At 47.0% G+C, this 22,120-nt stretch overlaps 1 protein-coding gene across 1 annotated transcript in view; it reads right to left on the bottom strand.

Annotated features, from left to right (window-relative positions):
- Window positions 1-22,120, bottom strand: part of LOC106563133 (collagen alpha-1(I) chain) — a 143,542-nt gene that overhangs the window by 79,320 nt on the left and 42,102 nt on the right. The window contains exons 2-6 of the mRNA XM_045689931.1: window positions 14,842-14,989; window positions 14,532-14,690; window positions 13,884-14,076; window positions 10,397-10,531; window positions 7,596-7,676 (exon numbers count right to left, since the gene is read on the bottom strand). Coding sequence (XP_045545887.1) covers window positions 7,596-7,676; window positions 10,397-10,531; window positions 13,884-14,076; window positions 14,532-14,690; window positions 14,842-14,989 — 716 coding nt within the window. The remainder of the gene's footprint in view (window positions 1-7,595; window positions 7,677-10,396; window positions 10,532-13,883; window positions 14,077-14,531; window positions 14,691-14,841; window positions 14,990-22,120) is intronic.

Genomic DNA, 22,120 nt, shown 5'->3' with positions numbered 1-22,120 from the left:
CTAGTAATTTGTTAGGCTATCAAGCTAACAAGAGGTTGCATAGCAACAGCATCAACTCCCGGTAGACAGGCGAAGCACTAGTACACTCAACTGAAAGGAAACTGTTTGTTTACAGTATACTAAAATGAACTAATTATATATAGTATGTAGTATATATTCATTAAGTATGTAGTATACAGTATGTTAGTATGGGTATTCGAACACAGCTAATGATTTGGTCATTATCATTCAAGAATCTGGCACTTTGCCACACCCATGTGTTAATGTTAAAATCCTCCCACTAAATGGCATATTTTTAGGCTTCGCCTCAATCGTTATTATACTGTATGATCATAATACTATACAAGCCTATTATTATTTAAGGTATTTTTTAAGGAGTGTGGCAGTCCCACTAGCCTCAACAGCACTCTGTAGGGTAGCACCATGGTGTAGCCGGAGGACAGCTAGTTTCCATCCTCCTCTGGGTACATTGACTTCAGTACAAAACCTAGGAGGCTCATGGTTCTCACTCCCTTCCATAGACTTACACAGTAATATGACAACTTCCGGAGGACGTCCTCCAACCTATCAGAGCTCTTGCAGCATGAACTGGCATGTTGTCCACCCAATCAAATAATCAGAGAATGAATCTCGTACTGAAAGTATACGCTACAGCTAGCTAGCACTGCAGTGCATAAAATGTGGTGAGTGGTTGACTCAAAGAGAGAGACAATAGTTGAACAGTTTTGAATAAATACATTTCTTCAAAAATGAAGGAGAAGAGAAGAGAGAGATAGAGAGAGAAAGAAAAAGAGAGAGCTAGCTATATTTTGTTGTATTTTTTTTCACTTCCACTTAGCTAGCCGAATGCAGCTAGCTAGTTTAGTCTACTCAAACACCCGGCTCAAACAGAGAGGGATGCTATGTTAGCTAGCTGGCTATGGCTATCCAACATTGGAACTCTTCCATGTCAAGGTAAGCTTTTGGTTTTATTCATTTATTGACACGGGGTCCGCTGGTGTAACTGCTAAACTGCTTGCTGACTGTACGCTGTACTGCATGATTGTTGTGGGTTTACTAACATAGTAGCTATGTTTACTATGACCTTAGCTAATATGTATTTGGTCTCCACAATTCCTTATTCCGCTGTTAATATTACAGAACCTTTGTTTTTGATTCAGAACTTAATATATCCATTTAATTCAGAAAATAAACAGAAATGTCTTCGACAAAATTACTGACAGCTTAGAGTTAATATTTGGTAGCACAGCCTTTGGTCAAAATAACTGCAATCAAGCGCTTCCTATAGCCATTGATGAGCATCCTGCACCTCTGTACTGGCAGTTTGGCCCACTCCTTTTGTGTAAACTGCTCCAGTTCTCCCAGATTTGAACGGTGCCTTCTCCTAAATGCTGTTTTCAGATCTCTCCACAGAGTTTACAATGGGATTTAGATTTGGACTCATTGCTGGCCACTTCAGAACAGTCCAGCATTTTGTCTTGAACCATTCCTGTGGGCTTTTTGAAGTGTGTTTGGGGTCATTGTCCTGCTGGAAGACCCATGACCGTCAAATCTAATTTCATTGGTCACATACACATGTTTAGCAGATGTTATTGCGGGTGTAGCGAAATGCTTTGACTGAGAAGCAGGTTTCTGACACTGGGTCTGACATTGCGCTCCAAAATGCCTTAGTATTCTCTTGATTTCATGATGCCGTGCACATGTTTAAGGCACCCAGTGCCAGAGGCAGCAAAGCAACCCCAACACGTCACTGAACCTCCTCCATGTTTGACTGTCGGGAAGGTGTTATTTTCGTGGAAGGCTTCATTTTGTTTTCTGCAACATAGAGATGGTGTGCCTTACCAAAAATCTCTAATTTGGTCTCATCTGTCTACAGGATATTGTCCCAGAAGGATTTTGGCATGTTCAGGTGTGTTTTGGCAAATTGAAGTCAGGCTTTCTTATGTCTCTCTCTCTCAGTAGTGGGGTCCTCCTGGTTCTCCCATCATATAACCCCCTTTCATTGAATTGGCAACGGAAGGTGCGAGTTGATACTTTTGTACCTTGTGTCTGAAGGTTAGCTTGAATCTGTGTGGCAGTTGATCGAGGTGCTTTCTCCACCATTCGAACAATCCTCCGCTGCAATCTTCCATCAAGTTCTCTCTTGCAGCCACATCCAGGGAGGTTGGCTACAGTGGCATGGGTCTTGAACCTATTGATAACATTACATACGGTGGAAACAGGAACATCAAGGTCTCTGGAGATGGACTTGTAACCTTGAGATTGTCCATGCTTGGCTACAATATTTTGTCTGACCTCAGATAATTCTCTGGTTTTCTTTCTTTTCTTCATGCTCATTGCGGTACAGACATTGACACAAAACAGGAGAATGAGTCCTTTTCTCTATTCAAACTGCTTCAACAAGTGATTTTTATATTACAGGCACCTTTAACTCACCACAGTTGAGTTCAATTCCAAAGTAAAGGAGAATCATTTTAGGATTTCTTTGTGGAAAAAGCTAACATTTAGTAAATTATTGAGAGGTTTTTGTTTTGTTCAACTGCAAACCAAAGACATACATATGTGGATAGCAAATTATTTTTTAATTTCAACAGTTTTCTGGAAGAAATTGTGCATTATTTGAAAAAGGTATTTTTGGCACCCTTAATGTTTCATCTCATCAGCAAGTAACTTTTTAGCCCCGCTCCTCCCTCCGGCGATCGAAGTCACCGGTTTACTAACCACCAGTCCCAGCATTCATCATTACACGCACCTGCGCTTCATCATTAGGTACACCTGGACTCCATCACTTCACTAATTACCTCCCCTATATCTGTCACTCCCTTAGTTCCATTCCCCTGGCAGTATTGACTATGTGTTTCATGTCTGTTCGCTACTTGTGTTTCTTGTTATGTTCCGTTTATTATTAAACTCACCACCTGCACTTGCTTCCCAACGTCCACATTACAGAATACTGCCTCACCAAATGGAAGCAGCAGGAAATCAGAACATCTCCCAGACGGTTGACAAACCGGGATACCTACTTCGTAAGCACCACGACCAGCTGGCATAACTGGGGATGGCTATGGAAGAGGTTCTTCAACGTTTCGAACATGCCCGAGAGGCGTTGACTTCCACTAGCGGAGGATGCTTTGCCACCAGTCGACCCAGCAAGCGAGCACATCAGTCCATTCAGCAGTCCACCCAGGTCAGCGATGCCTGTTTGTCCCTCCCAGATAAATATGATGGAACCCCATCTAAATGCCGTGGCTTCCTACTCCTGTGCTACCTCTATTTTGCGCATCAGATGGGAGCTCCCACCACCGAGAGGTCCAAGGTTGCCACGGTTATTTCTCTGCTGACTGGGCGGGCGTTGGAGTGGGCTACGGCCGTATGGGAGAGAGGAGAGGAGGCGCTGGCTTCGTTTGAGGGGTTCATGGCTCTGTTCAGAGGTATTTTTGATTATCTACAGAGAGGGAGGTGAGCGCCTACTCCAACTACGGCAGGATGATCAGACCACTGCCAAGTACATTCTCACCTTCCGGACAGTAGCATCATCCAGCGGATGGGATGAGCTGCCGCTCCATACGCTATTCCGAAGAGGACTGCGCGAGGAGGTCCAAACGGAACTGGCATGTCGTGATGACAACCTCTCCTTGGCACACTCATCACGATGGCCATCCGGTTGGATAATCTACTTCGGGAGCGTCGGTACCCACATCACTTCTCTCCTTCCCTCCGTGAACACTCTGTAGCAGATCCTGAACCTATGTAGGTAGGGGTCACACGCCTCCCCGCGGCAGAGCAATGCAGATGGAGACAGCTGAGGCTCTCTCTATTGTGGTCAAGGGGGGCACCAGCTTCAGCAGTGTCCGGTACGTCCCAACTCGGGATCCACGAACGCAGAGGGACGTTCACGTGATCATCCACCTCCTGGGGCAACTTAATATCTCATCTTCATCAGTTTCTGCTAAACCCTTTTTGTTGTCGATTACACTAGCTGGCTGTCCCTCATGTACTGTTTCTACAGCGCAAGTAGATTCTGGTGCCGCGGGGAACTTTACTGACCAGAGCCTTACCTCCTCTCTGAACATACCCGCTGTCCTCTCCGTTTCTGGTTCAAGCCCTTGATAATCGGCCACTAGGATCCGGAACCATGGCACACATCACCATCACTCACCCTCATCATGAAGTCCATTCATCAGGAAAACATCCCATTCTTCATCATTAGTGCACCAGCTCACAAGATCATCCTCGGCCTCCCATGTCTCCAATGCCATAACCCCACCATCTCATGGTCTAGGATGAGAATCACGGACTGGTCACCCGAATGCCGGAGTACCTGTTTTCCTTTTCCCTCGTGTTGTAGCCCCTGTGGTGTGGACATCCGCCAGGCTCTGGAGAGGGAACCCGCTCCCACTACCTGTCCTCCTGAGCGCATCTACATTCCCATGGGGATAAGGGTTTGGTTGCTGACCTGGGCATACACCGCTATCGTCGCTGGACATCTTGGGATCACCCGTACTATACAATCACCCTCTGAAAAGTATTGGTGGCCAACCTTGGCGCAAGACGTTACTCGCTACATCAACTCCTGTTCTGTGTGTGCCCAAACTAAGTCTCCCTTGCACGCTCCAGCAGGAAAACTCCTTCCCGTGCCTCAGCGTCCCTGGTCTCATCTGTCCATTGACTTTGTTACTGATCTCCCCTCTGATGGTTTCACCACCATTCTTGTGGTTGTGGACAGATTTTCTAAATCATGCCGGTTTATTCCTCTCTCTGGTCTCCCTACCACTCTCCAGGTCGCTGTGGCACTGTTCCAGGAGGTCTTCCGGCACTATGGCCTTCCGGAGGGCATCGTCTCCGACCGTGGCCCCCAATTCACGTCACTGGTATGGAGAGCTTTCATGGAGAAACTGAGGGGTCACGGTCAGCCTCACTTCCGGGTACCGGCCTCAGTCCAATGGGCAGGTGGAGAGGATGAACCAGGAGCTGGGGAGGTTCCTGAGGAGTCACTGCCAGGACAGGCAGAGGGAGTGGGCCCGATTCCTTCTCTGGGCGGAATACGCCCAGAATGCATTACTTCACTCCTCCACCAGTCTTACTCCCTTCCAGTGTGTTCTGGGTTATCAGCCGGCCCTGGCTCCTAGCCAGACTGAGGCCCCTGCGGTGGATGATTGGTTCCGGCACGCAGAGGAGGTTTAGCGTGAGGCTCCAGCAAGCCGTCTGTCGCCAGAAAGAGCAGGTGGATCGCCACCGCAGTGAGGTGTCCGTGTTCCATCCTGGTGATCGCGTCTGGCTCTCCACCAGGAACCTACCACTCCGCCTGCCCTGCGAGAAGCTGAGCCCCCAGTTTGTGGGGCCGTTCAAGGTTCTCCGGAGGGTCAACGAGGTGACGTATAGGTTACAGCTACCCAGATACTACCGTATTTCACCTTCATTTTGTCTCCCTTCTCAGGCCGGTGGTTCCTGGTCCCCTGGCTGATGCTGAACCAAGTAGAGACCATATTGCCAAGTATAGACCATATTATTTCCTACAGGTTATAGAAAATAGCAAAATCTCTGAACTCTTAGTTCTGAACCCAGTCCTACCTACCCACAGGTTACAGAAAACTATACTGTGCTACAGTCTGCAAAAACACTAGAGTAAAAACTACAGTCAGCAAAAATACTAGTCTGCATAAACACTACAGTAATTACTATAGTACATACTACTTTTTTACTACATTATTTATACTATAGTAAACTAAACACTACAGTCAATACTACAGTATTTTTTTTGCTATGATTTTATTTATAAACATACACAACAACAACATAGACACACACAAAAAATTCACAACACCTCCCCTGCCCAGACCCACCTACTTCAATCTGCAAAAACACTACAGTGAATACTACAGTATTCCTGCCATAGTATACACTATAGTATTTTTTTCATGTGGACAGTACACTTATTAGCCTATTAAATCACTGTCCTGCACAAATCAGTGAACCACCACGTGTTCTCTCCCAGCTTCATGGTTTGAAAGAGGTGCCTAATTCCAGTCCATCTAATAGGCTTACAGTATGCATAGCCAAATCACAGATGCCATCCTATATTTAAGAGTCATGCCCCCGGCCATGCCCATTTTTTTGCGCGCTGTTGGGACCACCATTGGAGTGGTATGAATTGTTAGTTGGGCCATGGGGTGGGGCTTTCCAATGAGTTCTGTTGTATTTATACCCAGCTTAAGGTACAATGTAGATACGGTACTGCATTGTATATCATATAAACACCGCTTCCAGCTTCCCCTTGGTGGCGAATCTAAATATTCATTCAAATCCTTCTGCTGCAGGATTATTTGTCTCCTGCATCGAAATGGGTCAAATTAAGATCTGACATAGTTGTGATATACTGTTATTCTTAGGATCCAAGTGAAAATGATTTAGGCAACTTATGTATGTAGGATGAATTGTTGAGAGAAGATCTCCTTGTGTTCCCATATATCCACATTTTAATTTCCCCCCCGATGCATTTGTTATTCATCATAACGCTTACACGGAGGGTACAAAACATTATGAACAAATGCTCTTTCCTTGACAGACTGACTGGTGAAAGCTATGATCCCTTATTGATGTCACTTGTTAAATCCACTTAAAATCAGTGTAGATGAAGGGGAGGAGACAGATTAAATAATAATTGATTAGCCTTGAGACAAATGAGACATGGATTGTGTATGTGTTCCATTCAGAAGGTGAATGGGCAAGACAAAAAAATATTGAAGTGCCTTTGAACAGGGTATAGTAGTAGGTGCCAGGCGCAGCAGTTTGTGGCAAGAACTACAACACTGCTGGATTCTTCACGCTCAACAGTTTCCCATGTGTATCAAGAATGGTCCACCACCCTAAGGACATCCAGCCAACTTGACACAACTATGGGAAGCATTGGAGTCAACATGGGCCAGCATCCCTGTAGAATGCTTTCAACACCTTGTAGAGTCCATGCCCTGATGAATTGAGACTGTTCTGAAGTCAAAAGGGGGGATACAACTCAATATTAGGAAGGTGTTCCTAATGTTTTGTTCACTCAGTGTATAATGCTTTCAGTGTGCCTATAATCTTAAAACGCAAGCAGGCACGCATGCACGCACATGTGCACACACAGACAGCGGTCAGCCAAGGTTAAGCAGGGCTGGTTGGGGCCTCAGACCCACAATGCTGATTAACCACAGTCCTCCCTGTCTATGATGGAACAAAACAGAACAGTCGTGTTTATAATGGGATAAATGAAAAACCAGGGCAGGTCTGGCTGTGGCTGCCGCTACAGCTGGGGCCTATTCTAAAGTCTACACCGTGTAGCCTATACTGCTGGCCAGATGCCTTGATTAAATGTATCACGGTAATGCAACAAAGTGCATCCCGTGCCAAGCCAAGCCCAAGAGAAGCCCCACATCTGTGAATCCAGACACAGGGCTGTTTCCCTCTTAATCATGGCAGGTAAAACAGCATAGTGCATTTGCCAGGTCCCCCGTTTACAAGAAAGGTTTCTAACCTCAAGGGTATTTTCCTGGTTAAATAAAGGTTTAAATACATAAATAAATTTGGCTGGATTTAGGATAGAGCATCATACTCACAGTCTCCCCCACATCCAAGAAAGAGGAATCCTTGGATTGCTCTAACAGGTCTTCCAGGTCATTTGAGGATAGCAGGAACTCCTGGGTGGAAAGAGAGTACATTTAAACAGTACAGTGGAAAACTAATGAACAAGGAAACACCCTGGCTACGTCTCAAATTGCAAAGGTCGTGCACGACACAGGGAATAGGGTGCCATTTGGGACACAACCACTCAAGAGAAATGAAATTCATCAACTGGATCAAACCTCCTGGAGTCTATGTGTCTGCACACAGCCCTCTGATAGACACCTGGCCCCCTTTAACTCCAGCACACTACAGTACTTCTACCATCAACATTACCTCAATCTTTCCTAAGCGTTCCCCTCTCCCTCCCTTTATGTTGTTTAAGGCCCAGGAGTCAAAATTATGTTTTTCCTGTGTTTTATATCATATTGTGCAACACCTGATGAAACTAACACTGTAAAAGTGTTGTGAAATAGTTTTTGGGATAAATCGCCTCTAGCCTCTGTTCTATTGGCGAATGTGCAAATACAAGTAAACAAACTGGACGAGAACCGCTCGAGACTATCCTATCAACAGAACATTAAGAACTGTAATATACTATACTATTCATGGTAGAACAAGGACATGGATAATATACATCTAGCTGGTTTTTCTATGCATTGGCAGGACAGAGCGGCATAGTCCGGTAAGGTCAGGGGTGGCGGTGTGAGTCTCTTTAATACCAGCAGCTGGTGCGCAATCTGTAATATTAAGGAAGTCTGGAGGTTCTGTTCACCTGAGTTAGAATACCTCATGATAAGCTGTCGACCGTACATTGTAGAGCATGTATTTTTCGTAGCTGTCTATTTACCACCACAAACCGATGCTGGCATTAAGGCCGCACTCAACCAGCTACATAAGACCATAAGCAAACAAGAAAATGCTCATCCAGAGGCGGCGCTCATAGTGGCCGGTGATTTCTATGCAGGAAAACTGAAATCCGTTTGAACTCATTTCTACCAGTATGTCACCCGTGCAACTATGTACTTCACACACAGAGACTCATACAGCGCTCTCCCCTGCCCTCCACGTTCCGGGATTCATCCGATGACATTGAGGAGTTTACCACATCAGTCACCGAATTAATTTATAAGTGCATTCACGACGTTGTCTCCACAGTGACTAAACCAGAAGCCATGAATTACAGGCCACATCCACACTGAGCAAAAGGCTAGAGCTGCCAGTTTCAAGGAGCAAGACACTAATCCGGACGCTTATAAGAAATCCCGCTACGCCCTCTGACGAACCATCAAACAGGCAAAGCATCAATACAGGACTAAGATTGTATCCTACTACACCAGCTCTGACGCTCATCGGATGTGGCAGGGCTTGTAAACTATCACGGATTACAAAGGGAAACCCAGCCGAGAGCTGCCCAGTGAAACGAGCCTTCTATGCTCGCTTAGAGGCAAGCGACACTGAACCATGATTGAGAGCACCAGCTGTTCCGGACGACTGTATGATGCTCTCCGTAACTAATATTAGACCTTTAAACAGGTTAACATTCACAAGGCCTCATACAGATTACCAGGATGCGTACTCAGAGCATGCGCTGATCAGCTGGCAAGTGTCTTCACTGACATTTTCAAACTCTCTCTGACCCAATCTGTAATACCTACATGTTTCAAGCAAACCACCATAGTCCCAGTGCCTAAGAATGCCACGGTAACCTGTCTAAATGACTACCGCCCCGTAGCACTCACATCTGTAGCCATCAAATGCTTTGAAAAGCTGGTCATGGGTCACATCAACACCATTATCCCAGAAACCTTGGACTCACTCCAATTCTCATACCACCCCAACAGATTCACAGATGACACAATCTCTATTGCGCTCCACACTTCCCTTTCCCACCTGGACAAAAATAACACACTCATTGACTACAGCTCAGCATTCAACACCATAGTGCCCTCCAAGCTCACTAAGTTAAGAACCCTGGGACTGGATACCTCCCTCTGCAACTGGATCCTGGACTTCCTGACTGGCCGCCCCCAGGTGGTGAGGGTAGGCAATACCCCATCCGCCACGCTGACTCTCAACACGGGGACGTGTGCTCAGTCCCATCCTGTACTCCCTGTTCACTCACGAATGCATGGCCGCACACGACTCCAACACCCTCATTAAGTTTGCAGACGACACGGCGGTGGTAGGCCTGATAAAAAAACACGTTGAGACAGCTTATAGGCAGGAGGTCAGAGACCTGGCAGTGTGGTGCCAGGACAATAACCTCTCCCTCAATGTGGGCAAGACAAAGGAGCTTATCGTGGACTACAGGAAATGGAGGCCCGAACACACCCCCTTTCACATTAATGGGGCTGTAGTAGAGCGGGTCAAGGGCTCCAAGCTCCTCGGTATCCACATCACTAAAGACCTATCATGGTCCAAACACACCAACACAGTCGTGAAGAGGGCATGACAACGCCTCTTCTCCCTCAGGAGGCTGAAAAGATTTCCAATGCACGCACGCATGCACGCGCACACACACACGCTGCCGCTACTCTGTTTATTATATATCCTAATTGCCTAGTCACTTTTACCCCTACCCACAATTACCTCAACTACCTCATACGCATGCACATGGACTTGGTACTGGTACTCCTCGTTATTGTTTTTATTGTGTTACTCTTTCCTTTTTATTGTTTTTATTTAGCAAATATTTGCCTTACTTTTTAACTCTGCACGGTTGTATTTGGTGCATGTGACCAACGTTACGAGGACGTTACGAGGAAGGTACTGTGAGTTGAGAGCTGCAGCATACCTCCATAGTGTGGTCGGTCCGTGGTGAGCGGGGGGGCTTGGAGGCAGCCCCACCACACTGGACAGGGTGGAGAGTGCAGTGGTGGTGGGCGGCGTCTGGGTCGCCCATCAGGAACGTCAGCTGTCGGAGTTGGCCCTGTGGAGACAGAGCCGTCAACACACTAACCTGACCCCCCAGAGGTCACAAAAGGTCACCGTGTGCAGACAGAATCCCCAGAGGACCCTTCCTCAGTCGGGGTCTCTGAGACACTGAGACAAATATGACCGACAGACTGGAGAGACATCTACAGACATCGATCTACGCCAGATAGTTTTCTACTGCCCCCAAGCTACTGTATGTTTAGAAGAAGTGTGAGTCAGCGTGTGTGGTTAAATGTTACACATGCTACCTAAAATGCAAGATGGAAATCGCCATTCGCCGCAGACAAAGAGCACCAGAGGTCATTCATTTTTTTTTAAGAATGTAAACATTATGCAGTCAGGGTAAAATGCTAATGTTTCTATGTGTTAGCTACAGACTCAGACCATACATTCCTTAAGTTTACGCATCAAACTGTTAATGATGACAAAATCTGACTTGTAACTACAGAGCCAAACCAAACAAAGAAATGTATCGCTTGAAATATGGACTCAATAATTCTGTTGAAAACTTGCACTGCGTGAGAGAATGAGAGGGAAGCAAATATATATAGAGAGAAAGAGTGTGGGTGTGTGTGTATTTTTTGGATCCTAATGTGCCATGACTAAACTAATATGTGTTGTAGACTAAACTAAATGAACCAATGTTGAAATGAAAATCTATACGTCTGAGTGTGTTGGAGGGGGTCCTGGCAGGGCACTGGGCTCTCTAAGGCTCTCTGTCTTAACTTCCTGGTGCATTAACTTTTCCACCCACTTTACCACCTAGACTAGCGCTCTTCCTTATCCACCCACTTTACCACCTAGACTAGCACTCTTCCTTATCCACCCACTTTACCACCTAGACTAGCACTCTTCCTTATCCACCCACTTTACCACCTAGACTAGCACTCTTCCTTATCCACTCGCAAAACCTGCTCCTTCAACATGACTCCATATCTTATCTTCTCATCCAAAACCAATCAACTCCTCTTCCGGTAGACTAATCCTCTTTTAGTACGGGATGGGCATAAACCTAGAGAGGTAGCAAGGCAGTCTCACCAAACCCTGTGCCATTTAGACACTGTGGTGTTTTCACAGACCTAAAGGATGAAACACACCATGCTGATGAATGGTTAAAAGCAGCAGCCGTCCTACCGCCTCTGACCACGGAACATCAGACGCCATTTTCTTAAACTTTCCTGACGATTTTACATGTTGAATTGCCACCGTTCGTAGACATCCAGCAGGGGATCTACTGCGGATGGCCAAAGTTCATTACGGTGTGTCTTGTCCTTAACTTCTTTGGGAACGGGGGGCAGCTTGGATGAATAAGGTGCCCAGAGTAAACTGCCTGCTACTCAGGCCCAGAAGCTAGAATATGCATATAATTAGTAGATTTGGATAGAAAACACTCTAAAGTTTCCAAAACTGTTAAAATAATGTCTGTGAGTATAACAGAACTCATATGGCGGGCAAAAACCTGAGAAAAATCCAACCAGGAAGTGGGAAATCTGAGTTTTTTTTTTTTAAGTGATTGCCTATCCAATATACTGTGTCGATGGGGTCAGATTGCACTTCCTAAGGCTTCCACTAAATGTCAACAGTCTTTAGAACATTGTTTCAGGCTTCTACTGTGAAAGGGGAGCGAATAAGAGCTGTTTGAACCAGGGGTCTGGCTGAAAGCCTTGAGTTGTTTATCGCACACGGCCGTGAGCGCGAGCTCCGTTCTCTTTCCTTTCTAAAGACAAAGGAATTATCCGGTTGGAATATTATTGAAGATTTATGATAAAAACATCCTAAAGATTGATTATATACATCGTTTGACATGTTTCTACGAACTATAATGGAACTTTTTTTACTTTTCGTCTGGATTTTGTGAGCGCGCCTCGTGCATTTGGATTACTGGACTAAATGCGCGAACAAAAAGGAGGTATTTGGACATAAAGATGAACTTTATCGAACAAAACAAACATTTATTGTCTAACATGGAGACCTGGGAGTGCCATCAGATGAAGATCATCAAAGGTAAGTGATTAATTTTCACGCTATTTCTGACTATTGTGACACCTCTCCTTGGTTGGAAAATGGCTGTATGGTTTTCTGTGGCTAGGCGCTGACCTAACATAATCGCATGGTGTGCTTTTCCCATAAAGCCTTTTTGAAATCTGACACTGTGGCTGGATTAACAAGAAGTTTATCTTTAAAATGGTGTATAATACTTGTATGTTTGTGGAATTTTAATTATGAGATTTCTGTTGTTTGAATTTGGCGCCCTGCAATTTCACTGGCTGTTGGCGAGGTAGCGTCTCACATATCCCAGAAAGGTTAAACAACAAAATACTGTAAAACTGATTTGAAAGCCTGTTTAACCTACACGAAAACCCACTAGCAGAGGCCGCATCTACAGTATAGCAGTCTTCATTGTGCTGTAACTGTGGACAAAGGAAATGGATGACTGACAATAAACACAAGACACAGACAGGAGAAGGTGTTTTATCTCCCCTGGTCGTCCTTAAGTGCACTACTGAAGAATGGAGGTGTTAAAGTTCCAGTACAGAGGACCCTAGCGGGAAAAGACTGTCACCACCTCCGAGAGAGGAAGCTCGATCCTCTGAGGGGTCGTCAAAGAGACCTGTCAACAGTGGGAGACGAGGCGATGGAGAATCCATCTTGGCTCTAGGCTGAGCTGAGCACAAAGCCAGATGCTGTCTGCCCTGTCCTGTCCTGTCCTGCTCTCCTCCTCTCCTCTCATCTCCACCCCCCCTGCTGCTCTGCACTCGTACTGTACGCTCTAACGCTCATCCTTCAAAAACACTGGCACTGGCTGCTGCCTTGGACAGCAAAGGGATGTCTTCATATGTCCTGGGGAGGGGGGAGGGTGGTGGGAGCGGGGGCCGATGAGATGATCTACAGGAGCCCCCATCCTGTCTCATCTCCCTAAACCTCTCCCGTGTAGGGGGCTAACTAGACCAATGGTTTCCTATACAGTGTGCTGATCCACAGTGTTACTGGGCTACAGAGTTTGACAGTACCTACATCCTGCAGACCGGTACTGCTCTTCTATGATAAGTAACCCACCATTCAACAGCAAGGACAATCCGTTAGAGACTCACTCAGCACAGCAGGCGGTGAAACTGTATAGCCTATGTTGCATAATGTGCTGCTGATATATTGCACAGTGATTTAGGCAGAGACCTCCTCTTGTGTGTATGGAAACAGGCAGGAGAGGGGGAAGTGAAGAGGGAGAGGAGTGGACGAGTAGAGGAAAGGAGAAAAGAGGGGAGGAGAAAGGGAGAGGACAGAGGAAAGGAGATTGGACCTGGTGAGGAGAGGAAATTAAGAGGTGGAACGGTAAGTCCAGAACTTACCTCAAAGGGCGTCTCGAAGCCCTCTACGATGCCCCCCACCATGAGTAGACCATCAGGGGTGATTCCCATACCCTGGTACACCCAGTCCACACGCTCCACCAGGGCACAATCCACATACAGTGCCAGTCTAGCGGATGACACACTCACAGCCACATGGTGCCACTGGTCGTCAGACAGACTGCTGACCGGGAACCTGGGAATCCGGTCAAAACAATGCAATTGGTAATATCATACAGTATGGAAAACATTACTGAGAAGCAAGTGTATGTCACTGTTATGTATTGTTTTTGGCTATAATTTGAAGTATGTAGTGAATGTTGGCCCTGCAATAGTAGTTTCTGTCAAAAGGCTTAACTTCCATGACAGTTGAATGAAATACAGTAACACTTCAAATATAAATCTCATGCGCTGTAAAAGTACCTAAAAAAAGTCAACAAAATGACTCTGTCCATCTTCGGGCTAAGTCTGTTGGCTTTCTTACAGTGATGTATTGCTTCAAACCACTGTGGCTTATGAAGAGAGGAGCAAGCAACCTGTCACTAGGCTTTAGAAAAACAGACCTTAAATCGCTTCACCCTCAGTCAAAACACATATGCATGTACACAAATACACACATAAAGATGGGCAGACAGACAGAGACAGGCTTACTCGTAGAGGCGCTGTTGCGTGCTGAGGAAGGTGAGTGTGTACGCGCTGATGCGCAGCTGCAGCAGGATGTGGCTGTCGTGGCTGAGCAGGGTGAGCACACTGTGTTCGTCTAGCTGAGGGCTCCGCAGCTGCACCAATAGGCTGAACTCATCTGAAAACCTGTACAACACAAAGCCGGTACACAGTGTTGGTCTAAGTGTGTGTGTGTGTTTGTGTGTGTGTGTGTGTGTGTGTGTGTGTGTGTGTGTGTGTGTGTGTGTGTGTGTGTGTGTGTGTGTGTGTACATGCATGTGTAAATGGGAAGTTTTACCCGTCAGTGAAGAGTTCTGCTAGGGGCAGGGCCAGGGTGGAGTACTGTCCCACCTGCAGCACCAGACACCTCTGAGCATCCAGAGACATGGAGGCATTGCTGCTGTTGGACACCTGCAGCGAGAGTTCTTCTAGAAGGTTCACCTCCTCTGTGGAGGGAAAGAGAGGACAGACACACAGTCAAATAAAGCTGTGTAGCAGTCATGGCGGGTTCAAGCCCTAACTATCAGTTCACAATTCTGTTGTCCTACGGAGGCAGACCCCAATCTACTCATCAGTGACACTCAGCTACCATTCCAAAGATCACCCTGTGAAAAGAAACTCCCTTTTACCACCCTGAATGGACTTCTGACCATAAAGTACCACACAATTTATTTTCTGTGAAAAGAGAGTCAAAAACAGCCCCCTCATTCGATCCACTTTGCCCATCAATGAATATACTAAATTGGTAAAGACTATTTTGGGAACCACTCCTTCTGGGCTCCTGAGGGCTAGTAAAAATACCACCAGTTCACAAATGGTGCTACTGTTGTGTGTCCCATCGTACCCTCCACTGTTTTGGATCTCCTTCATGATCTCATTTCCTGTTTGCGGATGCTGGCACAGAAGGCCTTTCTGTTCACGTAGCATGCCATGGGTAAGTGCCATTTGTCATGCCCTGCCATGATGGTGGAGCCTGTGGGCTTTTAATGAGGAGCCGTGGGCTGAGGAGTGTCTCCTAAGGCTTATGAATACAGTAATTGATCAATGGTGGATAAAATCAGTGAGCACTGAAAGACATGTACTGGTGTGTTTTGATTGGGTTGTAACCTACAGTGCTTGAGCTTATTCTAAGACCAGCTGGGAACTCCACTATCTAAGAGGAGGGCTTGAGGCCAATTAGACAAACAGGAAGTGCATTAGCATAGCAGGCACTTCAGGCATGCAAATCAATTAGCCTACTGCACATGTCATAATGTACATACCATTGCTACAATAACCTAACGTAGAAGGTGTGGAAAGACCGGGGAAATGGAGGTTAGGTTGAAAATACTGTATCCCTGAAAACCAGAAACATCCGCTTTCTACCAACGCCGCTAATGGTGGCGCTACAGTAGCCTACCCGGTGACTGTCATTTCAACGCTGAAGGACCGAGACAATGTATATGCCCGAATCAATCAACACCTGCAAAAGGTTAGCACTGGACCTTAATTAACCAGCCACTATCTATTACTCAGCCACAGACACAAACCTTTTCCCCCACCCGTATCTACTGTATGCCTGTCAGCCCCTCTGAGTTGAATGAGGCCCTTCTGCACCCCTAGAACAGTACCAGACATATATCATCAGGAGAGTCAGCGTTAGATACAGTATATGGTCACACTGTCTTGCCCTCGGGAATGGAGCTGAAGGACCATAATCCTATCTGGTGTCAGTCAGCATTCCAGCATTCCACTGGTCCACACACACACACACACACACACACACACACACATACATACAGTGCCTTCACAAAATATTCACACCCCTGTACTTTTCCCACATTTTGTTGTCTTACAAAGTGGGATTCAAATTGATTTAGTTGTCATTTTTTTTGTCATCGATACACAAAATACTCTGTAATGTCAAACTGGGAGAAAAGAATTCTAACATTTGTAAAAAATAATCTGTGAAAATTAAAACACTAATATATCTTGATTAGATATCAGTCAGTGCACATTAGAATCAACTTTGGCAGCGATTACAGCTGTGAGTGTTTCTGGGTAAGTCTCTAAGTGCTTTGCACACATGTATTGTACAATGTTTGCACATTATTCCTTAAAAAATCCTTCAAGCCTTGTCAAGAAGGTTGTTGATCACTGCTAGACAGCCATTTTCAAGTCTTGCCATAGATTTTCAAGCCGATTTAAGTCAACATTTTAACTAGGCCACTCAGGAACATTCAATGCCATCTTGGTAAGCCAGTGTATATTTGGCCTTGTGTTTTAGGATATTGTCCTGCTGAAGGGTGAATTGGTCTCCCAGTGTCTGTTGGAAAGCAGACAGAACCAGGTTTTCCTCTAGCATTTTGCCTGTACTTAGCTCTATTCTGATTATTTGTAACATAACATAAGTCCTTGCCCTGACTTCATCTGAAAGTGGGGGTGAAAAAAAAATGTTACAAAAAAAAGTTTAAAAAATATTTGTAATTGGGATTTTTTTTTTACCATTTCCGACATGGGGAATCTATATTTAGGGAACAGAACAGAACAATTGTTTTAGGTTCTGCCACAATAAATGATATTGAACTCGAGTACTAAAATTACTATTTTACTAAGCTTCCTGCCATCCAGGACCTATATAATAGGTGGTGTCAGAGGAAAGCCCAAAAAATTGTCAAAGACTCGAGTCACCCAACTCATAAACTGTTCTCTCTGCTACCACACGGCAAGCGCTACCGGGGCGCCCAGTCTAGGACTTAACAGCTTCTACCCCCAAGCCATAAGACTGCTGAACAATTAATCAAATGGCCACCGGACTATTTACATTGACACCCTCCCCTCCATTTGTTTTGTACACTGCTGCTACTTGCTGTTTACTATCTATACATAGTCACTTGACCCCTACCTACATGTACAAATTACCTCGACTAACCTGTACCCCCGCACATTGACTTGGTACCGGTAACCCCTGTATATAGCCTCGTTATTGTTATTTTATTGTGTTACTTTTATTATTTTTTACTTTAGTTTATTGGTAAATATTTTCTTAACTGTTCTTGAACTGCACTGTTGGTTAAGGGCTTGTAAGTAAGCATTTCACGGTAAGGTCTACACTTGTATTCGGCGCATGTGACAAATAAAGTTTGATTTGATTTTGACTTGATTTATCACGCACACCTTCTCCCCATTATTAGACACACCTGGACATCATTATCTCCTTGATTACTCCCCTTTATTTAGCCCTCAGTAGACAGCAATCACTAGGTAGCATTGTTTTCTCTCACGTTCTGTACACTTCTCATTTTCTGGTAATCTGCATTGTTTCATTATTAAACTCACCTTCTGCACCTGCTTCCTGACTCCCGGCATATTACGTTACAGAATACTACCTCATAATATGGAAGCAGCAGAGGATAAAACCATTTCCAGACGGTCAAGGAACAGGGTCATCTACTCCACCAACACCACGACCAGCTGGCGCAACTGGGTACGGCCATGGAGGAAGTCCTTTGCTTTCTCCACCGCCTCGACACACCCAGCGAGGCTTTCCATACCCTTATCAGAGGGCATCCTACCACGGGTCGTCACAGTGAGCCAGTCCCGCAGCCTACCCGCCGTCCACCCAGGTCAGAGATGCCCGACTGTCCCTTCCGGAGAAGTATGTCGGTACACTATCGAAATGCCATTGTTTCCTACTCCAGTGCTCCCACTATTTCACCTATCAGACGGGAGCCACCCACCACCAAGAGGTCCGATATTGCCACGGTCATTTCCCTGCTGACTGGGCGGGCGTTTGGAGTGGGCTACGGCCGTCTGGGAGAGAAGAGAGGAGGAGCTGGGTCCCTATTAGAGAGTCATGGCTCTGTTCAGGGCGGTCTTCGACCATCCTCCAGAGGGCAGAGAGGGAGGTGAGTGACTTCTCCAGCTCCGGCAGGGTGCTCAGACCGCTGCGGAGTATGCCCTCACCTTTTGGACCGTGGCAGCCTCCAGCGGCCGGAATGAGCCGACGCTCTGCACTCTATTCCGGAGAGGACTGTGCAAATATATTCAGACGGAGTTGGCGTGTCGGCATGTCAACCTATCCTTGGACGCATTCATCGCTATGGCTATCTGTCTGGATAACCTTCTTCAAGAGGGCCGGTGCCCACCTCACCACGCCTCCCTCCTTTGGCTGTCCAGAGGCAGAGCCTGAACTCATGGAGGTAGGGGCCACACTTCTCAGCGGCGTCGCCGGAGACATCCGGGGCTCTGTCCCTATTGTGGCCAGGAGGGGCTTCAGCGGTGTCCTGTGCGTCACAACCTGAGGTCCACTAGGGCAGAGGGTCGGCTCCGTGATCTTCCGTCTCCCAGGGTAGGCGTGAGAATTCCATTATCGTTTTCCGCCAAAACCTTTCTGGTTCCCACTTCACTGGCAGGCTGTCCCTCAGGTGTTGTCTCTACAGCTCTAGTGGACTCTGGTGCCGCAGGGAATTTCATCGACCAGGCTCTCACCTCCTCCCTGAACATAACTTCATGCCCACTCTCCACTTCCAGTTCAAGCTCTGGATACGTGACCATTGGGATCCGGCACAATTATACACATCACAGCAGCACTCACCCTCACTGTGGGACCTATGCACAATGAAAAGCCTTCCCTTCCTCATCACCGCACCCGTACACAAAGTCATCCTAGGCCTTCCGTGGCTCCAACGTCATAACCCCACCATCTCCTGGTTGAGGATGAGAATCACCGCCTGGGCACCAGGATGCCGGAGGGCTGCTTTCCCATACCCTGGGGTTACACTTTGGTGGAGGGTCCTGTGAGTGCCCTCCAGCTCATCAATCTGTCCTCCCGTATCGTTATCCTCGTGTTTTGGGACGTAGATGTGGACATCTGCCAGGCTCTGGAGAGGGAACCTGCTCCTGCTACCTGCCCTCCAGAATGCATCTATGTCCCCACGGGGTAAGAGATCGGCTGTTGACCTAGGCACACACATCCCTCGCCGCTGGACACCCAGGTATCACCCGCACCATCCAATCCCTCTCCGACAAGTACTGGTGGCGCACCTTGGCGAAGGACATTGCCCAATATGTCAACTCTGTATGTGTTCTGTATGTGCCCAATACAAATCTCCCCGCCACGCTCCAGCAGGGAAACTACTTCCCCTTCCTGTGCCTCAGCAGCCTTGGTCACATCTGTCCATAGACTTCAAAACTCACCCTTTCTGATGGTTTTGCCACTATTATTGTTATTGCCAGATTTTCTAAATCCTGCCGTTGTATCCCTCTGGGGAAGTTCCTAAGGAGTCACTGCCAGGACCGACAGGGGGTTCCTTCCCTGGGCGGTTTACGCCCAGAACTCCCTCCGGCACTCCTCCACCGTGCTCATTCCCTTCCAGTGTGTCCTGGGATACCAGCAGGCCTGTGGACTCCAAGCCAGACCGAGGCCCCTGCAGTGGACGAGTGGTTATAGGATGCTAGCATGCTAGTTAGCTACGGCGTCATAGGACACGGTGCACTAGGTGGGTTTTCACGGAAGAATACTGTACCAAGTTATCTAGCGGAATAAACTAAGTTTGAGCCTATTCCTGGAAACATTGAACCACTGTAGTTTACATCAATTTTCATTTCTAGTGGTAGCTAGAAAAGTTATGTTTTAGTGTTTCAGTGATTTGTTAGTGAGGGAGGCCCTGCTCTCTCGCTTCCCCAGTTGTTTAGTTAATTTTTCATGCCAATCTCCTTTGCATTAGCGTAGCCTCTCCTGTAGCCTATCAACTATGTGTCGGTCTATCCCTGTTCTCTCCCCTCTGCACAGGCCATACAAACGCTTCACATCGCATGGCCGCTGCCACTCTAACCTGGTGGTCCCAGCGCGCACGACCCACATGGAGTTCCAGGTCTCTGGCAGCCTCTGGAACTGCCGGTCTGCGGCCAACAAGGCAGAGTTCATCTCAGCCTATGCTACCCTCCAGTCCCTCGACTTCTTGGCGCTGACGTAAACATGGATTACCACAGAAAACATTGCTACTCCTACTGCTCTCTCCTCGTCTGACCACGTGTTCTCGCACACCCCGAGAGCATCTGGTCAGCGGGGTGGTGGCACTGGAATCCTCATCTCTCCCAAGTGGAAATTCTCTCTTTCTCCCCTGACCCATCTGTCTATCTCCTCCTTTGAATTCCATGCTGTCACAATCACTAGCCCATTCAAGCTTAACATCCTTACCATTTATCGCCCTCCAGGTTCCCTTGCAGAGTTCATCAATGAGCTTGACGCCCTGATAAGTTCCTTTCCTGAGGATGGCTCACCCCTCACAGTTCTGGGTGACTTTAACCTCCCTACGTCTACCTTTGACTCATTTCTCTCTGCCTCCTTCTTTCCACTCCTCACCTCTTTTGACCTCACCCTCTCACTGTCCCCCCCTACTCACAAGGCAGGCAATACGCTTGACCTCATCTTCACTTGATGCTGTTCTTCTACTAATCTCACTGCAACTCCCCTCCAAGTCTCCGATCACTACCTTGTATCCTTTTCCCTCTCGCTCTCCTCCAACACTACTCACTCTGCCCCTACTCAGATGGTATTGCGCCGTCGCAACCTTCGCTCTCTCTCTCCTGCTACTCTCTCCTCTTCCATCCTATCATCTCTTCCCTCTGCTCAACCCTTCTCCAACCAATCTCCTGATTCTGCCTCCTCAACCCTTCTCTCCTCCCTTTCTGCATCCTTTGACTCTATGTCCCCTATCCTCCCGACCGGCTCGGTCCTCCCCTCCTGCTCAATGGCTTGACGACTCATTGCGAGCTCACAGAACAGGGCTCCGGGCAGCCGAGCGGAAATGGAGGAAAACTAGCCTCCCTGCGGACCTGGCATCTTTTCACTCCCTCCTCTCTAAATTTTCTTCTTCTGTTTCTGCTGCTAAAGCCACTTTCTACCACTCTAACTTCCAAGCATCTGCCTCTAACCCTAGGAAGCTCTTTGCCACCTTCTCCTCCCTCCTGAATCCTCCTCCCCCTCCCACCCCTCCTCCCTCTCTGCGGATGACTTCGTCAACCATTTTGAAAAGAAGGTCGACGACATCCGATCCTCGTTTGTTAAGTCAAACGACACCGCTGGTCCTGCTCACATTGCCCTGCCCTATGCTTTGACCTCTTTCTCCCCTCTCTCTCCAGATGAAATCTTGCGTATTGTGACGGCCGGCCGCCCAACAACCTGCCCGCTTGAACCTATCCCCTCCTCTCTTCTCCAGACCATTTCCGGAGACCTTCTCCCTTACCTCACCTCGCTCATCAACTCATCCTTGACCGCTGGCTACGTCCCTTCCATCTTCAAGAGAGCGAGAGTTGCACCCCTTCTCAAAAAACCTACACTTGATCCCTCCGATGTCAACAACTACAGACCAGTATCCCTTCTTTCTTTTCTCTCCAAAACTCTTGAACGTGTCGTCCATGGCCAGCTCTCCTGCTATCTCTCTCAGAATGACCTTCTCGATCCAAATCAGTCAGGTTTCAAGGCTGGTCATTCAACTGAGACCGCTCTTCTCTGTGTCACGGAGGCTATCCGCACTGCTAAAGCTAACTCTCTCTCCTCTGCTCTCATCCTTCTAGACCTATCTGCTGCCTTT

This window comes from Salmo salar, chromosome ssa11 (genome assembly GCF_905237065.1).
Source record: "Salmo salar chromosome ssa11, Ssal_v3.1, whole genome shotgun sequence".
In the NCBI taxonomy this organism is placed as follows: Eukaryota; Metazoa; Chordata; class Actinopteri; order Salmoniformes; family Salmonidae; genus Salmo; species Salmo salar.
This window is presented reverse-complemented; position numbering and strand designations above follow the sequence as displayed.